Source organism: Octopus sinensis, linkage group LG18, assembly GCF_006345805.1.
Source record: "Octopus sinensis linkage group LG18, ASM634580v1, whole genome shotgun sequence".
Lineage (NCBI taxonomy): Eukaryota > Metazoa > Mollusca > Cephalopoda > Octopoda > Octopodidae > Octopus > Octopus sinensis.
In genome coordinates this window covers 6257643-6277360 of record NC_043014.1, presented here as the reverse complement: position 1 = coordinate 6277360, position 19718 = coordinate 6257643, and the positions used below count along the sequence as shown (strand labels likewise).

The 19718-nt window shown below is 39.8% G+C and overlaps 1 protein-coding gene and 1 non-coding gene across 2 annotated transcripts in view; both read left to right on the top strand.

The window, feature by feature from the left end:
• LOC115221788 (multidrug resistance-associated protein 1-like) overlaps positions 1-19718 on the top strand; it is a 114046-nt gene that overhangs the window by 37733 nt on the left and 56595 nt on the right. The window contains 5 exon segments of the mRNA XM_029792018.2: positions 1395-1544; positions 5524-5585; positions 6394-6531; positions 9422-9688; positions 17480-17657. Coding sequence (XP_029647878.1) covers positions 1395-1544; positions 5524-5585; positions 6394-6531; positions 9422-9688; positions 17480-17657 — 795 coding nt within the window.
• On the top strand, positions 1166-1284 carry LOC115221829. Its single transcript, XR_003882651.1, has one exon. It is a non-coding gene; the product is annotated as a 5S ribosomal RNA (ribosomal RNA).

The window sequence follows — 19718 nt, the reverse complement described above, 5'->3', positions numbered from 1 at the left end:
TATAAAACATCTTTTTCTCTTGGCTTTATTGAGAAAATTCTATAGTTTGTAAGATATTTGTTGTTGTTTTTCTTCAATTTCTTTAATTTCAACCAATCACTGACGTCTATTGAGGTAAAAAAGACATTCTGTGCCGTATGAATATGTCCCTCGTTTAAGAGACAGATTGGGTTTATTTACATTTGTGAAGAAAAAAAAGATACCCTTCCCCCCACCCCTAACCCTAACCCTAAAACAGATTGAAATGCAATAGATCGATTCTAGGGTCATAATTATGGGTGACAATTTCATATGACACCGCTAGAAAAAACTGCCGTTCAAACCGAAAAGATCCGATTTCTCTGCTACTTTACCGTGTTCAAACTCAGTGTGACCTACCAAATATTATGGGCCAAAGGGCCACAACTAAAGACTTTGACCTTTACGAAAGATATTCACAAATAGTTCAGTTGGAGTTCATATCATTCCAAAGACTACATGCTCATACTTGTTCACTTGTACGTGCTAACAGTTTGAGTTATTGCTTTCCAACCATAAAGTTCCCGGTTCAATCTCATGGCGTGTCACCATAGGAAAGTGTCTTTTATAGCTCCAGTCTCACAAACACCTTGTGATTGGTTATTTGTGTGTATATATATAAATATATACACACACATATACATACAAGAGGAATGACCACTAGGTGGACTTTTCTGAATCTTCAGATTTTTTTCAGTATGCTCGGCCACTGGTTTAAATTGATATTAATCTAAAAAATATCAAGTTTCTACCCTTATTATTTAAATTTTATAGTAAAATATTATATTATATTAAATTAGAGATAAAACCACTATTAGGCAAATCATACAATGAAAAACTTAAGCCAATACATAAGATTAATTAATTTATATTATTTAAATATATATCAAAATTATTAAAAAAGATAATTATCTTTTTTAATAATTTTGATATATATTTAAATAATATAAATTAATTAATCTTATGTATTGGCTTAAGTTTTTCATTGTATGATTTGCCTAATAGTGGTTTTATCTCTAATTTAATATAATATAATATTTTACTATAAAATTGGATTCAATCCTAAATCTGATTTTTCCCTGTAAATTTGGATTTATTCCCTAATATTTTATTATTAATTTATATATATATATATATATATAATATGGCTTACGGCCATATCACGTTGAAAGCACCGGTTCTCGTCCGATCACCGAAGTTAAGCAACATCGAGCCTAGTTAGTACTTAGATGGGTGACCGCTTGGGAAACCTAGGTGCTGTAAGCATTTCAGCGGTGGTGCCCCAGCATGGCTGCAGCCTTCGAGCTAAAGCATTTTTAAGGATTTATATATATTTATGTATACACATTGCTGTGATGTCTGTCTAATATTTCCAGGAATACGAGGAAAATGCTGAACACAAGAATGGAAACAAAATGGACTTTGTCCTGTTCTATATGACGTATGCCATCATCATTGTTCAGTTTATCCTCTACTGCTTCGCTGAAACCCATTTGATCAGGAATCACAGAAAAGTGGAAAATATCGTAAGTAGTGCCTCCCATCTCATTGTGTATGTATGTATGTATGTATATGTGTGCATGTGTATGTGTGCATGTGTCTGTGTGAGTGCATCTATATATAATAATAATAATAATGAAATTATTGTATACAGTGCTCAGGTGCACCACAACTTGTCAGAAAGTGCATATAAAGCATATGCAGTAATGTACAAATGTCTGGAAAGCGAACAATGTATGAGTCAGATACATGCTTGTGTGTGTATAGAGGGGAGAAAATCAGGTGTAGTGTTGGCGAATCTCAGGAAGCATGGAAGTTTTGAAGGATGCAGTGCTCCGACAACTCACAACTGATGCTGGCAGTTTGTTCCATGCTTCAGCAACTCTCAGCGTGAAAAAATGTTTCCTAAAGTCATGGAAGGAGCTGTGCTGTTTTCTGACTTTGTAAATATGTCCACGGGTGTTAGACGGGTGGAGTTTGAAAAGGTGCTCAGGGTTATTGTTTGTACGATGGTTGATTATTTTATGGGTGTCTGCCAAGTCAGCTGCCAGACGTCGGAGTTTCAATGTGTCCAGGCCCAGGGAAATGTATATGTTCTTTTATTCTTTTATTTTTTGTTTCAGCCATTTTACTGTGGCCATGCTGGAGCACCACCTTTAGCTGAACAAGTCGACCCCATGACTTATGCTTTGTAAGCCTGGTACTTGTTCTATCGGACTCTTTTGCCGAACTGCTAAGTTATGGGGATGCAAACACACCAACATCGGTTGTCAAGCGATGGTGGGTGGACAAACACAGATACACAAACATATGCGTGTATATATATATATGGCTGGCAGCACATCTGAATGTGGTCAATACCAGGTTAGCTTGACTGGTTCCCATGCCGGTGGCATGTAAAAAGTACTAACTGATTGTGACTGATGCCATTACCCCTGGCTGGCTCCTGTGCTGGTGGCATGTAAAAAGCACTCACTACATTCTCAGAGTGACTGGTGTTAGGAAGGGCATCCAGCTGTAGAAACATTGCCAGATCAGATTGGAGCCTGGTGTAGCCACTGGCTTGCCAGACCTCAGTCAAACTGTCCAATCCATGCCAGCATGGAAAACAGATGTTAAACAATGATGATGATGGCAGGCTTCTTTCAGTTTCTGTCTACAAAATCCACACATAGGGCTTTGGTCGGCCTGAGGCTATAGGAGAAGGCACTTGCCCAAGGTGCCATGCAGTGGGACTGAACAAGGAACCATGTGGTTGTGAAACAATCTTCTTACCACACAGCCACTCCTGCACCCCCCCACACACAAATGGTATATCATAGAAATATCCTTGATAGTTATTACAATGATGCCAGGTGCTCTATAGCTGAAAGAGCTGTTTTGCATCCCCAAGGTCCTGGGTTCAATACCAGTACATGGTATTTTGGCCACGAGTTGTTTTCATGTGTTGTTTTGGGTTGACCCATGCATTGTGAGCAAAATGGGGTTGACAGAAACTGTGCTGAGTCCTGCCAAATGGATTGGACCAGAAATAAAATGTACAGCCATGGCATGCATTGTATCATGCAGATTCCATCTGAGAACGGTATTAACTCTTTTGTGCTATTCCGTTGAAATATACACTGCCTTCCTTATAAATATTTTTTTTACAATAAATTCTGAAAATAATGAATTTATTTAGTAAAATATATTTATTATGAAACTGGTGTCTGGGACATAAATTATCATGAAATTTAGAAGAAAAATTTCAATTTAGATCACTTTAAGTCTTTTGTTCTCATATCTCTGTTGAAATATGCTGCCTTCTTTTTCCAATGAATTTTGAAAATAACGAATCATTTAGTAAAATAACTTTCATTTTATTTACATTATTTACATTGGACGGATATTTGTCCTCATCTTGTTTGTTGTTAACATAACATTTCGGCTGATATACGAGGGGCGTTCAATAAGTAATGCCCCTGACCCACTTCCCATAGCAGTAGAGCAACGAAACTTGGCACAGTTATTAGTCTTTTTCTACATAGAAATCACCCAGAGTTACGCATTTCCCCCATCGTTTGATGCAGCTCTGGAGACCGTTCTTGTAGAAGACCCCAGCTTGTTCCTCCAACCACGACGTGACTTAAGAAATCAAGGCTGCATCATCTGGGAAACGCTTTCCTTTCAAAAACAACTTCATGGCTGGGAAGAGGTGAAAATCAGAGAGTGCAAGGTCAGGAGAGTAGGGGGCATGTGGGAGGAGTTCATAACCGCACGCCTGTGCTTCTGATCTGGCGATACGCGAGTTGTGGACCAGAGCGTTGTCCTGCAGGAGGAGGATGCTTTGCTGATCTTGCCCTGCCTCTTGATTTTGATAGCTTCTCTTAATTTCCTCAAAAGTGAAGCATAATAGGCTCCTGTAATTGTGGTACCTTTTGCCAGGAAATCTGTCATCACTACTCCGTCCTGATCCCAGAAGACTGTGAGCATGACCTTGCCAGCGGAGGGCTGCACCCTTGCCTTCTTTGGAGGAGGTGAGTCACGGTGCTTCCACTGCATTGACTGGGCTTTGGTCTCTGGATCATAGTGATGGACCCAGGTTTCATCCTGTGCAATCAGTCTTTTGAAAAATTTTGACTCCTCTTCTTGGCACATCTCCAAATTCATCCTCGAGCACTCGACGCGTTCTTGCTTCTGGAAAGGCGTGAGCAACCTGGGAATCCATCTGGCAGACACCTTTTACATATGCAAATGGTCATGAATGATAGTTTCCACAGACCCGGTACTAATCTTGACCTCATGGGCTATTTGGCGAATAGTTATGCGTCGATCTTCCAAAATGGCAGCCTCAACTTGACGGAAGGATGCCTCATCAATGGCAAAAAGGGGGTGACCAGATCTGGGAGCTGTTTCCACAGAGTTCCGACCATGTTTGAATTCACGATACCAGCGTTTTACAAGGTCATATGATGGGGCATCATCACCATAAGTTACTTTCATTTCATCAAAAGTCTCCCGTGGTGTGCGTCCTTTCAAATACAAATACCGGATCACTGCTCAACACTCAACAGGCTCCATTTCACACTTGACTCAGTTCAAACACCTGTAAATCAGAAACCACAATTAGTTCAAAGCTGTAATTTGCAACTTAATCTATAGAGATATAAATAATTGCACATGCAAAATTTCAGCTAGATCAAACAACTGCAAGTGGGTCAGAGGCATTACTTATTGAACGCCCCTCGTACCCTCCAGCCTTCATCAGGTGTCTTGGGGAAATTTCAAACCTAGGTTCTCATCCCTAAGGTATTTTTCGATGTTATTATTATTATTATTCAGGTCACTGCTTGGAATCGAACTCGGAATCTTGTGGTTAGTTGCCCGCTCTCTTAACCACTATGCCATGTGCCCATAGGCAGTTATGGAGTGAATTTTAGGGCTTATAAATCTAATATTTTCCTATCCTTCCTTAATACCGGTTCTCATATGCTATTCATATCTGCACTCAGTCTGATGAAGGCTGGAGAGTATATCAGCCGAAACATTGTGTTAACAAACAAACAAGACGAGGACAAATATCCGTCAAATGTAAATAGCGTACATAATTCCACATCTCTTAAATATAGAACTGAACTTTCACTTTGTTAATCTGGTATTTGGAACATAAATTAACATAAATTAACATGAAATTTTGAGGGCATTTTAAAACAGGACATTTGTATCGTAGAAGTAAAGGTGGTCTCTGATGAGTTGGTATCAACAAGTTTAAAGGTGCATGTGACTGTGAAATACTCAGCCACGTACGATCCACGGTGGTGCTCCAGCATGGATGAAACAGATAAAGGAATATGCATTAATTCAGGGGCAGATAATTCAGCTCATTAAACAAACGAATGCTCATTATCGAAACCAGCATCGTTAACATATTGTATTTCATAATGATTTCTGTCAGTTTATGACTTCGATGTCTTCTCTAATTAATTAATTAATTAATTAATTAATTAATTAATTTTTCTATTTCAGACTGATAACCCTGAGTATTATGCTGCTTTCATATCACGTCTTACATTCGGTTGGCTCAACAAGTAAGTACGGTGCATCATCATCATCATTCTTATCATCATCATCATCATGATCGTTGTGATCACCATCATCAGCGTCATCATCATTATCATCATGATCGTTGTCACTATCATCATCATCATCGTCATCAACATCGTTGCCATTGTCCTTATCTTCAGCACCATCATTCTTGTCATCCTCCTTATCATCATCATCATCATTATCATCGTGATTATTGTCATCATCATCAACATCATCTTCATCATCATCATCACCATCATTCTTATCCTTATTGTCATTATGACAGTTATCATCATCATCATCATCATTCTTGTCATCATCATCGCCACCATCATTTTTGTCATCATCCTCATCATCATCATCATTCTTATCATCATCATTATCATCGTGATTATTGTCATCATCATCGCCACCATCATTTTTGTCATCATCCTCATCATCATCATCATCTTATCATCATCATTATCATCATGATCGTTGTCACTATCATCATCATCATCATTCTTGTCATCATAATCATATTTTCATGTTTGATCTTTCAATGCTGCCAAAGGCTAAAAAGAACATTTTGAATTCTGTGGTGCCAAAGCCCTTTCTGATACCAACAGATGAGAAGGAGAGAGAGAGGGAGAGAGAAAGAGAGAGAGAGAGAGAGAGAGAGAGAGAGAGAGAGAGAGAGAGAGAGAGAGAGAGAGAGAGAGAGAGAGAGAGAGAGGAGGGGGAGTAGGAAGGATTTGTCTTTCTGTTCTGTAAAACTTTCCTGCTACGAAATACCAATTTGTTTCTGTTTTCTTCCATCTCACCTCACAGACTCATCAAAAGTGCACACGACAAACCCCTCCAGGAAGACGAAATGTTTGAACTGAATCCCAGTGACCAAGCTGATGTGGTTCTGCCAAAATTTAGAAAGAATTGGTTGAAGGAGAAACAGAGATGTGATAAACTAAAGTAAGTATTCAAGATAGCCACCTGACACACACATACACACACACACACACACACACACACACACACAGCTATCTGTTAGGTTAAGTATTAGGTTGTCGAGAAAGTTCTTGTGGAATTTTTAATTTTGGTTTTAAATGATGTATTTTCAAATTAATTTTCATTGAATTACTTTGACTTTGTATATCATTTTAAAGTCCGTTTTGAACTCTATCTAATCATGTTACACATTTTCTTTTTGAATTATTAGGCCATTTTTTCCAGAACGTCGAATATAGCATGGACAAAAAGCAAATTCGCGCAATTTTCTTATTCCAGTTCCAGCTCGGCCGAAAAGCTGCTGAAACAGCTCGTGATATCAATGATGCATTTGGCCCAGAAACCACTAATGAATGTACAGCACAATGGTAGTTCAAGCTATTTCGTAGCGGTGACGAGTCTTGAAGATGATAAGCGTAGTGGTTGGCCATCGGATGTTGACAATGATCAACTAAGAGCCTTAGTCGAAGCCAATCCACGCACAACTGTTCGAGAGCTTGCTTCTGAATTAGACATAATGTATACAACAATTTCCAACCACTTGAAAGAGATTGGAAAAATAAAAATACTTGAGAAATGGGTTCCACACGAATTGAATGATAACCAAAAACAATGCTGTTTTGAAGTGTTGTCTTCCCTTCTTTTATGCAACAAGAATGACTCGTTTCTCAACTGGATTGTGACTTACGATGAAAAGTGGATTCTTTACGACAACCGGTGACACTCAGCTCAGTCGTTTGATGCCGATGAATCTCCACGGCACTTCCCGAAGCCAAAGTTGCACCAAACGAAGGTCATGGTGACTGTTTGGTGGTCTGTGGCTGGTCTCATCCATCACAACTTTTTGGATCCAGGCAAAACCACTACGGCAGAGAAGTACTGTCAAAAATGGATGAAATTCATAAGGAACTCCGACAACAACAGCCAGCATTGGTCAATAGAAAAGGACCAATTCTTCTCCACGACAATGCTTGGCCACACATTGCACAACTGACCCTGCAGAAGTTGAACAAATTGGGCTACAAAACTCTACCTCATCCGTCATTCTCACCAAATCTCTCGACTACCGCTTTTTCAAGGACCTCGACAACTTCCTGCATGAGAAATGCTTCAAAACCAAGACAATGCCAAATACGCCTTCAACAACTTCATCATCATCAAGACACAGGATTTTTATGCTACTGGCATAAATAAACTTGTTTTCGCGTTGGCAAAAGTGTGTTGATTCTGATGGTGTTTATTTTGATTAAAAATGTTTTTTGTGAGCTGAGATATGTGCATCTGAATTTAAAGATTAAAAACCACAAGAACTTTCTTGACAACCTAATACTTCTGTGTCTGTCTGTCTGTCTGTCTGACAGCCTAATACTTCTGCGTCTGTCTAGCTTTCGATCAATCAATCCATCCATCCATCCATCTATCTATCCATCTTTCCGGCCATTGATCCATCTATCCATCCATCCATCTATCCGTCCGTCTGTCTGTCTGTCTAGCTGTCTGTCTATTTAGCTCCCTTCCACATCTCCCTCTTTTTCTTTCCCCATCTGTCTATCTAGCTTCCTCATTTCTACTTCTCTGTCTTCCTCTCTTGTCCCATAGATCTGTGAGACTCCTGCATAAATCAAATCACCTGGCCCTTTAGTATTTATTGACAGCAAGCTGTGGCACATGCACAGCTGACTATGTCCCCTTTGCCTGTAAGGTCCCCTGGCAAATCGATCCACTGGACCCTGCATTACATATTTATTGCCAGCACCCCACAGCATACCTAAATTAGAATTGGATCCCCGGTATCAGTGAGGCTCCTAGATAATCCCCCACTGTGCCTGTACCCTATGATTGCAAAGGCTACAGTACCACTTCATTAATTCTAATTAAAATTCTTCTTCGTTAAGGTGGCGATCTGGCAGAATCGTTAGCACACTGAGCATAATGCATAGCAGTATTTCTCCTGTCTTTACATTCTGAGTTCAATTTCCACCGAGGTTGACTTTGCCTTTCATCCTTTCAGGGCTGATAAATTAAGTACCAGTTGTTGTTTGTTCTTTCTTGACCCATGCCTGGCTCATAAGGGTCAGTTTCCCAGTTTCTTGGCTTTTAGGTTCCCCACCTGGATGGAACACCATTCCATCGCAGGTGAGCTGCAAGAGGAATGAATGAGAGAAAGTTGTGGTGAAAGAGTCAGAAGTTTCGCCATTACCTTCTGCCGGAGCCACATGGAGCTTAAGTGTTTCATTCATAAACACACACATTGCCTGATCTGAGATCCAAACCCACGATCCCTTGACCGCGAGTCTGCTGCTGTAACCACTAGGCCTTGTGCTTCCAAGTGTGGAGGTGCAATGGCCCAGTGGTTAGGGCAGCGGACTCGCGGTTTCGATTCCCAGACCGGGCGTTGTGAGTGTTTATTGAGCGAAAACACCTAAAGCTCCACACGGCTCCGGCAGTAGGGGTGGTGGTAATCCCTGCTGTACTCTTTCACCACAACTTTCTCTCACTCTTACTTCCTGTTTCTGTTGTACCTGTATTTCAAAGGGCCGGCCTTGTCACTTTCTGTGTCACGCTGAATATCCCCGACAACTATGTTAAGGGTACACGTGTCTGTGGAGTGCTCAGCCACTTACACGTTAATTTCACGAGCAGGCTGTTCCGTTGATTCGGATCAACCGGAACCCTCGTCGTCGTAACCGACAGAGTGCTTCCATCCATGTGCTTCCAAGTACCAGTTGCGTACTGAGGTCGTTTTACTTGACTGGCCCCCGTCCCCTAAAATTTCAGGCTTTGTGCCTAGAGTAGAAAAGACTATATTCTTCTTTGTTATTTCATATTCTTCTGTTACATCATGTGATTCCAGTGCCAAACGCAAGGTAAACGAAGACGCCCAAAGGCAGGTGTATTCCAACCCAAAGATGACCAGTTTTGATGAAGAAGTAAATGAAACATCAGCTCTGTTGGGTAACAAAACGTCAGAACCTGAGGATAAGAAAAAGAAGAAAGACAACCAAGCGAAGCCTTCGTTACTGCGTGCTCTTTTCAAGTCCTTTGGCTGGACGTTGTTTAAATCACATTGCTGTAAAATCTGTTATGACTTACTTCAGTTTGTTAATCCACTTATGTTAAGGTAAGTCTAACCATTCCCTTTATTTCCATTTTGACAACAGAAAAGGATCTGCAAAATCTTATCTTTGGCGTTGTTATTACCAATCTTGGGCGGGACTGCAAAGGTAGTGAATACTGGGCCTCTTCATCAGAATATATATATATATATATATATTATGGAGATGTACTTGCATAGCAAGTGACCTGATCTGAGATCGTGTGCTGAAGCAAAAACAATTGCAGCGTGGAAGGTGTTTATAAGCCATTTAAAAACTTCCATGTCTATATACACACAAGGCTTTGATTGGCCTAGGGTCATATATACTCATATACAATAATATATATATATATCATCATCATCGTTTAACGTCCGCTTTCCGCGCTAGCACGGGTTGGACGGTTTGACCGGGTCTGGGAAGCCAGGGGCCGCTCCAGGCTCCAGTCTGAATCTGGCAGAGTTTCTACGGCTGGATGCCCTTCCTAACGCCAACCACTCCGTGAGTGGATTGGGTGTTTTTACGTGCCACCTGCACAGGGGCCGGAGGGTCCGGCATCGTCACGATCGGATTCGAGCATTTTAACGTGTCAGCGGCACGGGGGCAACGAGGTCCGGGGTACTTTGGGGATTGGGGTATTTTGGGATCCGGGGTACTTTGGGATCCGGGGTACTTAGAATGGGTAGGGGGGTACTTAGAATGGGTAGGGGGGTACTTAGAATGGGTAGGTGACGAGGCGGGAGGGTACTAAAAGGGGATGGTCGGATTGAGGCAGTGTCAGGAGGAAGCGTAAGATCGGTGGGCAGTTGATGAGCTATGGCGCTAGCAGCTTGTCTTAAGCATATGAGGAGAAGTGGTAGTGGGAGGAGGAGGAGGGAGTAGGGCGTACCCCAGTGTAGATGAGTAAGGTGTATCCGGTGTAGATAGAGAGAACGGGGTATACTGGTATTGGTGGTGGGGGGGGTGAGAACAGTGTTCAACGGTATTGGTGGTGGGGGTGAGAACAGTGTTCAACGGTATTGGTGGTGGGGGGGGGGGGGCGGGCGCACCGCCAATGACTGAAAGATGGGAAAAAGATGGGATTACGGCTTGAGGCAGCCTGCGGTTAAATATTGTAGAGAGAGAGATAGGAAGATAAATCAAGTTATGGCGAAGGCTTGAAAGTATCTTAAAAAAGGTTAAATTTTCGTAACAGTGTATGAATAAACGTATTAACAACGAATAAAAAATATAGTAAGATAAATTTTTTTAAGAACTTGCTGCGGTCATCGAGCGGGAGTTGAAATTGAAGAAGAAAGTAGTTGAACTGGGAATTTAAATTGCAGAATCGTAATAGTAATAGTAATGGCGGTTTTCAAGTTTTAGCATATGAAGAAGAAGAGGAGGAAAAAAAAGAAGACCGCCAATGACTGAAAGATGGGAAAAAGATGGGATTACGGCTTGAGGCAGCCTGCGGTTAAATATTGTAGAGAGAGAGATAGGAAGATAAATAAATCAAGTTATGGCGAAGGCTTGAAAGTATCTTAAAAAGGTTAAATTTTCGTAACAGTGTATGAATAAACGTATTAACAACGAATAAAAAATATAGTAAGATAAATTTTTTAAGAACTTGCTGCGGTCATCGAGCGGGAGTTGAAATTGAAGAAGAAAGTAGTTGAACTGGGAATTTAAATTGCAGAATCGTAATAGTAATAGTAATGGCGGTTTTCAAGTTTTAGCATATGAAGAAGAAGAGGAGGAAAAAGAAGACCGCCAATGGCTGAAAGATGGGAAAAAGATGGGATTACGGCTTGAGGCAGCCTGCGGTTAAATATTGTAGAGAGAGAGATAGGAAGATAAATCAAGTTATGGCGAAGGCTTGAAAGTATCTTAAAAAAGGTTAAATTTTCGTAACAGTGTATGAATAAACGTATTAACAACGAATAAAAAATATAGTAAGATAAATTTTTTAAGAACTTGCTGCGGTCATCGAGCGGGAGTTGAAGTTGAAATTGAAGAAGAAAGTAGTTGAACTGGGAATTTAAATTGCAGAATCGTAATAGTAATAGTAATGGCGGTTTTCAAGTTTTAGCATATGAAGAAGAAGAGGAGGAAAAAGAAGACCGCCAATGACTGAAAGATGGGAAAAAGATGGGATTACGGCTTGAGGCAGCCTGCGGTTAAATATTGTAGAGAGAGAGATAGGAAGATAAATCAAGTTATGGCGAAGGCTTGAAAGTATCTTAAAAAAGGTTAAATTTTCGTAACAGTGTATGAATAAACGTATTAACAACGAATAAAAAATATAGTAAGATAAATTTTTTAAGAACTTGCTGCGGTCATCGAGCGGGAGTTGAAATTGAAGAAGAAAGTAGTTGAACTGGGAATTTAAATTGCAGAATCGTAATAGTAATAGTAATGGCGGTTTTCAAGTTTTAGCATATGAAGAGAAGAAGAGGAGGAAAAAGAAGACCGCCAATGACTGAAAGATGGGAAAAAGATGGGATTACGGCTTGAGGCAGCCTGCGGTTAAATATTGTAGAGAGAGAGATAGGAAGATAAATCAAGTTATGGCGAAGGCTTGAAAGTATCTTAAAAAAGGTTAAATTTTCGTAACAGTGTATGAATAAACGTATTAACAACGAATAAAAAATATAGTAAGATAAATTTTTTTAAGAACTTGCTGCGGTCATCGAGCGGGAGTTGAAATTGAAGAAGAAAGTAGTTGAACTGGGAATTTAAATTGCAGAATCGTAATAGTAATAGTAATGGCGGTTTTCAAGTTTTAGCATATGAAGAAGAAGAGAAGAGGAGGAAAAAGAAGACCGCCAATGACTGAAAGATGGGAAAAAGATGGGATTACGGCTTGAGGCAGCCTGCGGTTAAATATTGTAGAGAGAGAGATAGGAAGATAAATCAAGTTATGGCGAAGGCTTGAAAGTATCTTAAAAAAGGTTAAATTTTCGTAACAGTGTATGAATAAACGTATTAACAACGAATAAAAAATATAGTAAGATAAATTTTTTAAGAACTTGCTGCGGTCATCGAGCGGGAGTTGAAATTGAAGAAGAAAGTAGTTGAACTGGGAATTTAAATTGCAGAATCGTAATAGTAATAGTAATGGCGGTTTTCAAGTTTTAGCATATGAAGAAGAAGAGGAGGAAAAAGAAGACCGCCAATGACTGAAAGATGGGAAAAAGATGGGATTACGGCTTGAGGCAGCCTGCGGTTAAATATTGTAGAGAGAGAGATAGGAAGATAAATCAAGTTATGGCGAAGGCTTGAAAGTATCTAAAAAAGGTTAAATTTTCGTAACAGTGTATGAATAAACGTATTAACAACGAATAATAAAAAATATAGTAAGATAAATTTTTTAAGAACTTGCTGCGGTCATCGAGCGGGAGTTGAAATTGAAGAAGAAAGTAGTTGAACTGGGAATTTAAATTGCAGAATCGTAATAGTAATAGTAATGGCGGTTTTCAAGTTTTAGCATATGAAGAAGAGAGAAGAGGAGGAAAAAGAAGACCGCCAATGACTGAAAGATGGGAAAAAGATGGGATTACGGCTTGAGGCAGCCTGCGGTTAAATATTGTAGAGAGAGAGATAGGAAGATAAATCAAGTTATGGCGAAGGCTTGAAAGTATCTTAAAAAAGGTTAAATTTTCGTAACAGTGTATGAATAAACGTATTAACAACGAATAAAAAATATAGTAAGATAAATTTTTTAAGAACTTGCTGCGGTCATCGAGCGGGAGTTGAAATTGAAGAAGAAAGTAGTTGAACTGGGAATTTAAATTGCAGAATCGTAATAGTAATAGTAATGGCGGTTTTCAAGTTTTAGCATATGAAGAAGAAGAGGAGGAAAAAGAAGACCGCCAATGACTGAAAGATGGGAAAAAGATGGGATTACGGCTTGAGGCAGCCTGCGGTTAAATATTGTAGAGAGAGAGATAGGAAGATAAATCAAGATAAATCAAGTTATGGCGAAGGCTTGAAAGTATCTTAAAAAAGGTTAAATTTTCGTAACAGTGTATGAATAAACGTATTAACAACGAATAAAAAATATAGTAAGATAAATTTTTTAAGAACTTGCTGCGGTCATCGAGCGGGAGTTGAAATTGAAGAAGAAAGTAGTTGAACTGGGAATTTAAATTGCAGAATCGTAATAGTAATAGTAATGGCGGTTTTCAAGTTTTAGCATATGAAGAAGAAGAGGAGGAAAAAGAAGACCGCCAATGACTGAAAGATGGGAAAAAGATGGGATTACGGCTTGAGGCAGCCTGCGGTTAAATATTGTAGAGAGAGAGATAGGAAGATAAATCAAGTTATGGCGAAGGCTTGAAAGTATCTAAAAAAGGTTAAATTTTCGTAACAGTGTATGAATAAACGTATTACAACGAATAAAAAATATAGTAAGATAAATTTTTTAAGAACTTGCTGCGGTCATCGAGCGGGAGTTGAAATTGAAGAAGAAAGTAGTTGAACTGGGAATTTAAATTGAATCAGAATCGTAATAGTAATAGTAATGGCGGTTTTCAAGTTTTAGCATATGAAGAAGAAGAGGAGGAAAAAGAAGACCGCCAATGACTAAAAGATGGGATTACGGCTTGAGGCAGCCTGCGGTTAAATATTGTAGAGAGAGAGATAGGAAGATAAATCAAGTTATGGCGAAGGCTTGAAAGTATCTTAAAAAAGGTTAAATTTTCGTAACAGTGTATGAATAAACGTATTAACAACGAATAAAAAATATAGTAAGATAAATTTTTTAAGAACTTGCTGCGGTCATCGAGCGGGAGTTGAAATTGAAGAAGAAAGTAGTTGAACTGGGAATTTAAATTGCAGAATCGTAATAGTAATAGTAATGGCGGTTTTCAAGTTTTAGCATATGAAGAAGAAGAGGAGGAAAAAGAAGACCGCCAATGACTGAAAGATGGGAGAAAAAGATGGGATTACGGCTTGAGGCAGCCTGCGGTTAAATATTGTAGAGAGAGAGATAGGAAGATAAATCAAGTTATGGCGAAGGCTTGAAAGTATCTTAAAAAAGGTTAAATTTTCGTAACAGTGTATGAATAAACGTATTAACAACGAATAAAAAATATAGTAAGATAAATTTTTTAAGAACTTGCTGCGGTCATCGAGCGGGAGTTGAAATTGTGAAGAAAGAAAGTAGTTGAACTGGGAATTTAAATTGCAGAATCGTAATAGTAATAGTAATGGCGGTTTTCAAGTTTTAGCATATGAAGAAGAAGAGGAGGAAAAAGAAGACCGCCAATGACTGAAAGATGGGAAAAAGATGGGATTACGGCTTGAGGCAGCCTGCGGTTAAATATTGTAGAGAGAGAGATAGGAAGATAAATCAAGTTATGGCGAAGGCTTGAAAGTATCTTAAAAAAGGTTAAATTTTCGTAACAGTGTATGAATAACGTATTAACAACGAATAAAAAATATAGTAAGATAAATTTTTTAAGAACTTGCTGCGGTCATCGAGCGGGAGTTGAAATTGAAGAAGAAAGTAGTTGAACTGGGAATTTAAATTGCAGAATCGTAATAGTAATAGTAATGGCGGTTTTCAAGTTTTAGCATATGAAGAAGAAGAGGAGGAAAAAGAAGACCGCCAATGACTGAAAGATGGGAAAAAGATGGGATTACGGCTTGAGGCAGCCTGCGGTTAAATATTGTAGAGAGAGAGATAGGAAGATAAATCAAGTTATGGCGAAGGCTTGAAAGTATCTTAAAAAGGTTAAATTTTCGTAACAGTGTATGAATAAAGTATTAACAACGAATAAAAAATATAGTAAGATAAATTTTTTAAGAACTTGCTGCGGTCATCGAGCGGGAGTTGAAATTGAAGAGAAAGTAGTTGAACTGGGAATTAAATTGCAGAATCGTAATAGTATAGTAATGGCGGTTTTCAAGTTTTAGCATATGAAGAAGAAGAGGAGGAAAAAGAAGACCGCCAATGACTAAAAGATGGGATTACGGCTTGAGGCAGCCTGCGGTTAAATATTGTAGAGAGAGAGATAGGAAGATAAATCAAGTTATGGCGAAGGCTTGAAAGTATCTTAAAAAAGGTTAAATTTTCGTAACAGTGTATGAATAAACGTATTAACAACGAATAAAAAATATAGTAAGATAAATTTTTTAAGAACTTGCTGCGGTCATCGAGCGGGAGTTGAAATTGAAGAAGAAAGTAGTTGAACTGGGAATTTAAATTGCAGAATCGTAATAGTATTATATATATATATATATATATATATATATATGTATGTATGTATATATACACATACATACATGCATACACACATACACACACACACACACCACACACACACACACACACACACACACACACACACACACACATATATATATGAAAACTGGAATCTTTTGCTGAACTGTTAAGTAATGGGGATGTAAGCACACCAGCATCTGGGACATACACACACACACACACACACACACATATATGACGGGCTTCTTTCAGTTTCCATCTACCAAATCCACTCACAAGGCTTTGGTCAGCCCGAGGCTGTAGTAGAAGACACTTGCCCAAGGTGCCACATTGTAGGACTGAACCCGGAACCGTGTGGTTGGGAACCAAGCTACTTACCACACAGCCACACATGTATATATTCTTTTACTTGTTTCAGTCTTTTGATTGTGGCCATTCTGGAGCACTGCCTTGAAGAGTTCTTAGTCGTACAAATCAACCCTAGTACTTATCATTTTAAGCCTCGTACTTATTCTATCAGTCTCTTTTGCCAAACCCCTAAGTCACAGGGATGTAAACACACCGACACTGGTTGTCAAGCAGTGATGAGGGAGGGAACACACACACATACACACACACATATACACACGACGGGCTTCTTTTAGTTTCTGTCTACCAAATCCTCTCACAAGGCTTTGGTTGGCCCCCAGGCTATAGAAGAAGTTACTTGCCCAAGGTGCCACGCAGTGAGACTGAACCTGGAACCATGTGGTTGGGAAAGCAAGCCTCTTACCAAACAGCCATGCCTGCATCTCTATGTGTATGTATATTTATGTATGTATGTATGTGTGTCTTTGTGTTTGTCCCGCAACATTGCTTTAAAACCGGTGTTTGTTTGTTTATGCCCATGTAACTTAGCGGTTTGGCAATAGACACTGATAGAATAAGTATCAGATTTAAAAAAAAAAGATGAAGAAGAAAAGATAAATCCACTGGAGTGGATTTGTTTGACTAAACCCTTTAAGGCAGTGCTCCAGACTGACCTCATTCCGATAAATGAATCAAGTAAAAGACATGATTTATATATAAAGCCCTGTGAATGGATTTTGGTGGAAACTGAAGGAAGCCTGTTGTATGTATGCATGTATGTATGTGTGTGTGTCTGTGTGTGCGTGTATGTGTGTTTGCGTGTGTGTGTGCGTGTATGTGTGTGCGTGTATGTGTGTGTGTGTATGTGTGTGTGCGTGTATGTGTGTGCGTGTATGTGTGTGTATGTGTATGTGCGTGTATGTGTGTGCGTGTGTGTATGTATGTGTATATGCATGCATGTATGCATGTATGTGCGTATATGTATGTATATGTTGTATTTATGTGTGTATGTGCATATGTGTATATATATGTGTGTGTGTTTGTCCCTCCACCATTACTTGGTGACTGATGTTGGTGTGTTTATGTCCCTATAACTTAGCAGTTTTGCATAAGAGACTAATAGAATAAGTACCAAGATCACAGAGATTAAGGCCTGGGGTCGATTTCTTCGACTAAAACCTTCCAAGGCGGTGCTCCAGCATGGCCACAGTCAAATGACGAAAACATGTACTACTTCCTCCTCTTTCTCTTCTTCTAGGTACCTCATTGAATTCATCGAGTCGGGTAACGCAAGTGCTTGGAAAGGGTACACCATGGCCGTTGGGATGTTGTTTGTGTCCATGTTTGTGACCTTTTTCTCTCATCAGAACTATCACATCGGAATGCGGACTGGCATCAGAGTTCAAAAGGCCATCATAGCTGCCATCTACGAAAAGGTAAAACCAGGAGGGACGTTATTAACATTTGTTAGATGTAAGGCGGCGAGCTGGCAGAATCGTTAGCATGCCGGGCGAAATGCATAGCCGTATTTCGTCTGCCCTTACGTTCTGAGTTCAAATTCCGCCGAGGTCGACTTTGCCTTTCATCCTTTCGGGGTCGATTAAATAAGTACCAGTTATGCACTGTCGATATAATCGACTTAATCCTTTTGTCTGTCCTTGTTTGTTCTCTCTGTGTTTAGACCCTTGTGGGTGGTAAAGAAATAGGTATTTCGTCTGCCATTATGTTCTGAGTTCAAATTCCACCGAGGTCGACTTTGCCTTTCATCCTTTCAGGGTTGATAAATTAAGTACCAGTTATGCACTGGAGTCGATATAATCGACTTAATCCGTTTGTCTGTCCTTGTTTGTCATCTCTGTGTTTTAGCCCCTTGTGGGTAGTAAAGAAATAGGTATTTCGTCTGCCATTACGTTCTAAGTTCAAATTCCACCGAGGTCGACTTTGCCTTTCATCCTTTCAGGGTCGAGTAAATAAGTACCAGTTATGCACTGGGGTCGATAAAATCGACTTAATCCTTTTGTCTGTCCTTGTTTGTCCCCTCTGTGTTTAGCCCCTTGAGGGTAGTAAAGAAATAGGTATTTCGTCTGCCGCTATGTTCTGAGTTCAAATTCCGCCGAGGTCGACTTTGCCTTTCATCCTTTCAGGGTCGATAAATTAAGTACCAGTTATGCACTGGGGTCGATATAATCGACTTAATCCATTTGTCCTCTCTGTATTTAGCCCCTTGTAAGTAATAAAGAAACAGGTATTTCGTCTGCCGCTACGTTCTGAGTTCAAATTACGCCGGGTTCGACTTTGCCTTTCATCCATCCAGGGTCGATGAATTAAGTACCAGTTATGCACTGGTGTCGATGTAATCGACTTAATCCGTTCGCCTGTCCTTGTTTGTCCCATTTGTGTTTAGCCCCTTGTGGGTAGTAAAGAAACAGGTGTTTTGTCAATCTTTACGTTCTGAGTTCAAATTCTGCCAAGGACAACCTTGCATTTTCTCATCTTGGGGTAGATAAGATCACATGATTTAACATTTGTTCCAGTGTGCTCTTACTGTTATAAGTGAATCCCCTTGATAAAGGTGAGATGTACTCAAGGTATCCTGCTTGTTTCATGCTGCTCTTTGCAAAAGGTGAATGGGGACCCTCAGGATTAGCATTGTGGGCCCTTCTTGCTTAATCCCTGCTCTTAGTTGTCTCTCACAGACTGACTGGTCTTGACGTTTCTCTGACCCAGATGGAGAGACTTCTTGATAAATATGAGCACCATCCAAAATGTTTTTAAATAAATCTTCATCAGATTATCATCCTCTCATCTTATGCACTGCTGGAAATAAACACTGTTGTTTGGTTGATTTAACCGATTCTTTCCCCAAAATATATGACATTTCTGTCAAAGTTAAATTCCAACAATATTTATCCCTAGCATTTTTACACTTGAATGTTGGGTCTTTGGGTTCACATTCCGACCAATTATCTTGTTTGTTCCTTCTTGAGCCATGTCTGGCTCATAAGTGCCGGTTTCCCAGTTTCAGTGGCATATAGGTTCCCCCCACCTGGATGGGACACCGGTCCATCACAGGTGAGCTGCAAGATGCAGGAGGAAAGAATGAGAGAAAGTTGTGGCAAAAGAGTCAGCAGAAGTTCACCATTACCTTCTGCCGGAGCCGCGTGGAGCTTAGGTGTTTCGCTCATAAACACACACATTGCCTGGTCTTTGAGATTTGAACGCATGATCCCTTGACCACGAGACCACTGCTCTAACCACTAGGCCATGTGCCTCCACATTCCAGCCAATTAGATCCTGTTACTTACATCATCTTCACCATCAACCCCTGGACTATACTGTCTCAAGTCCTAAGACTCATGGGGCCAGTTACCCAGTTTCCATAGCCTATAAGAAACAGAGATCACAATAATCCCCCTGGATGGGATGCCAGTCCACCACAGGGTTACTCATTTACTGGTGAGTGAACCGGGGCAATGTGAAATAAAGTGCTTTGTTCA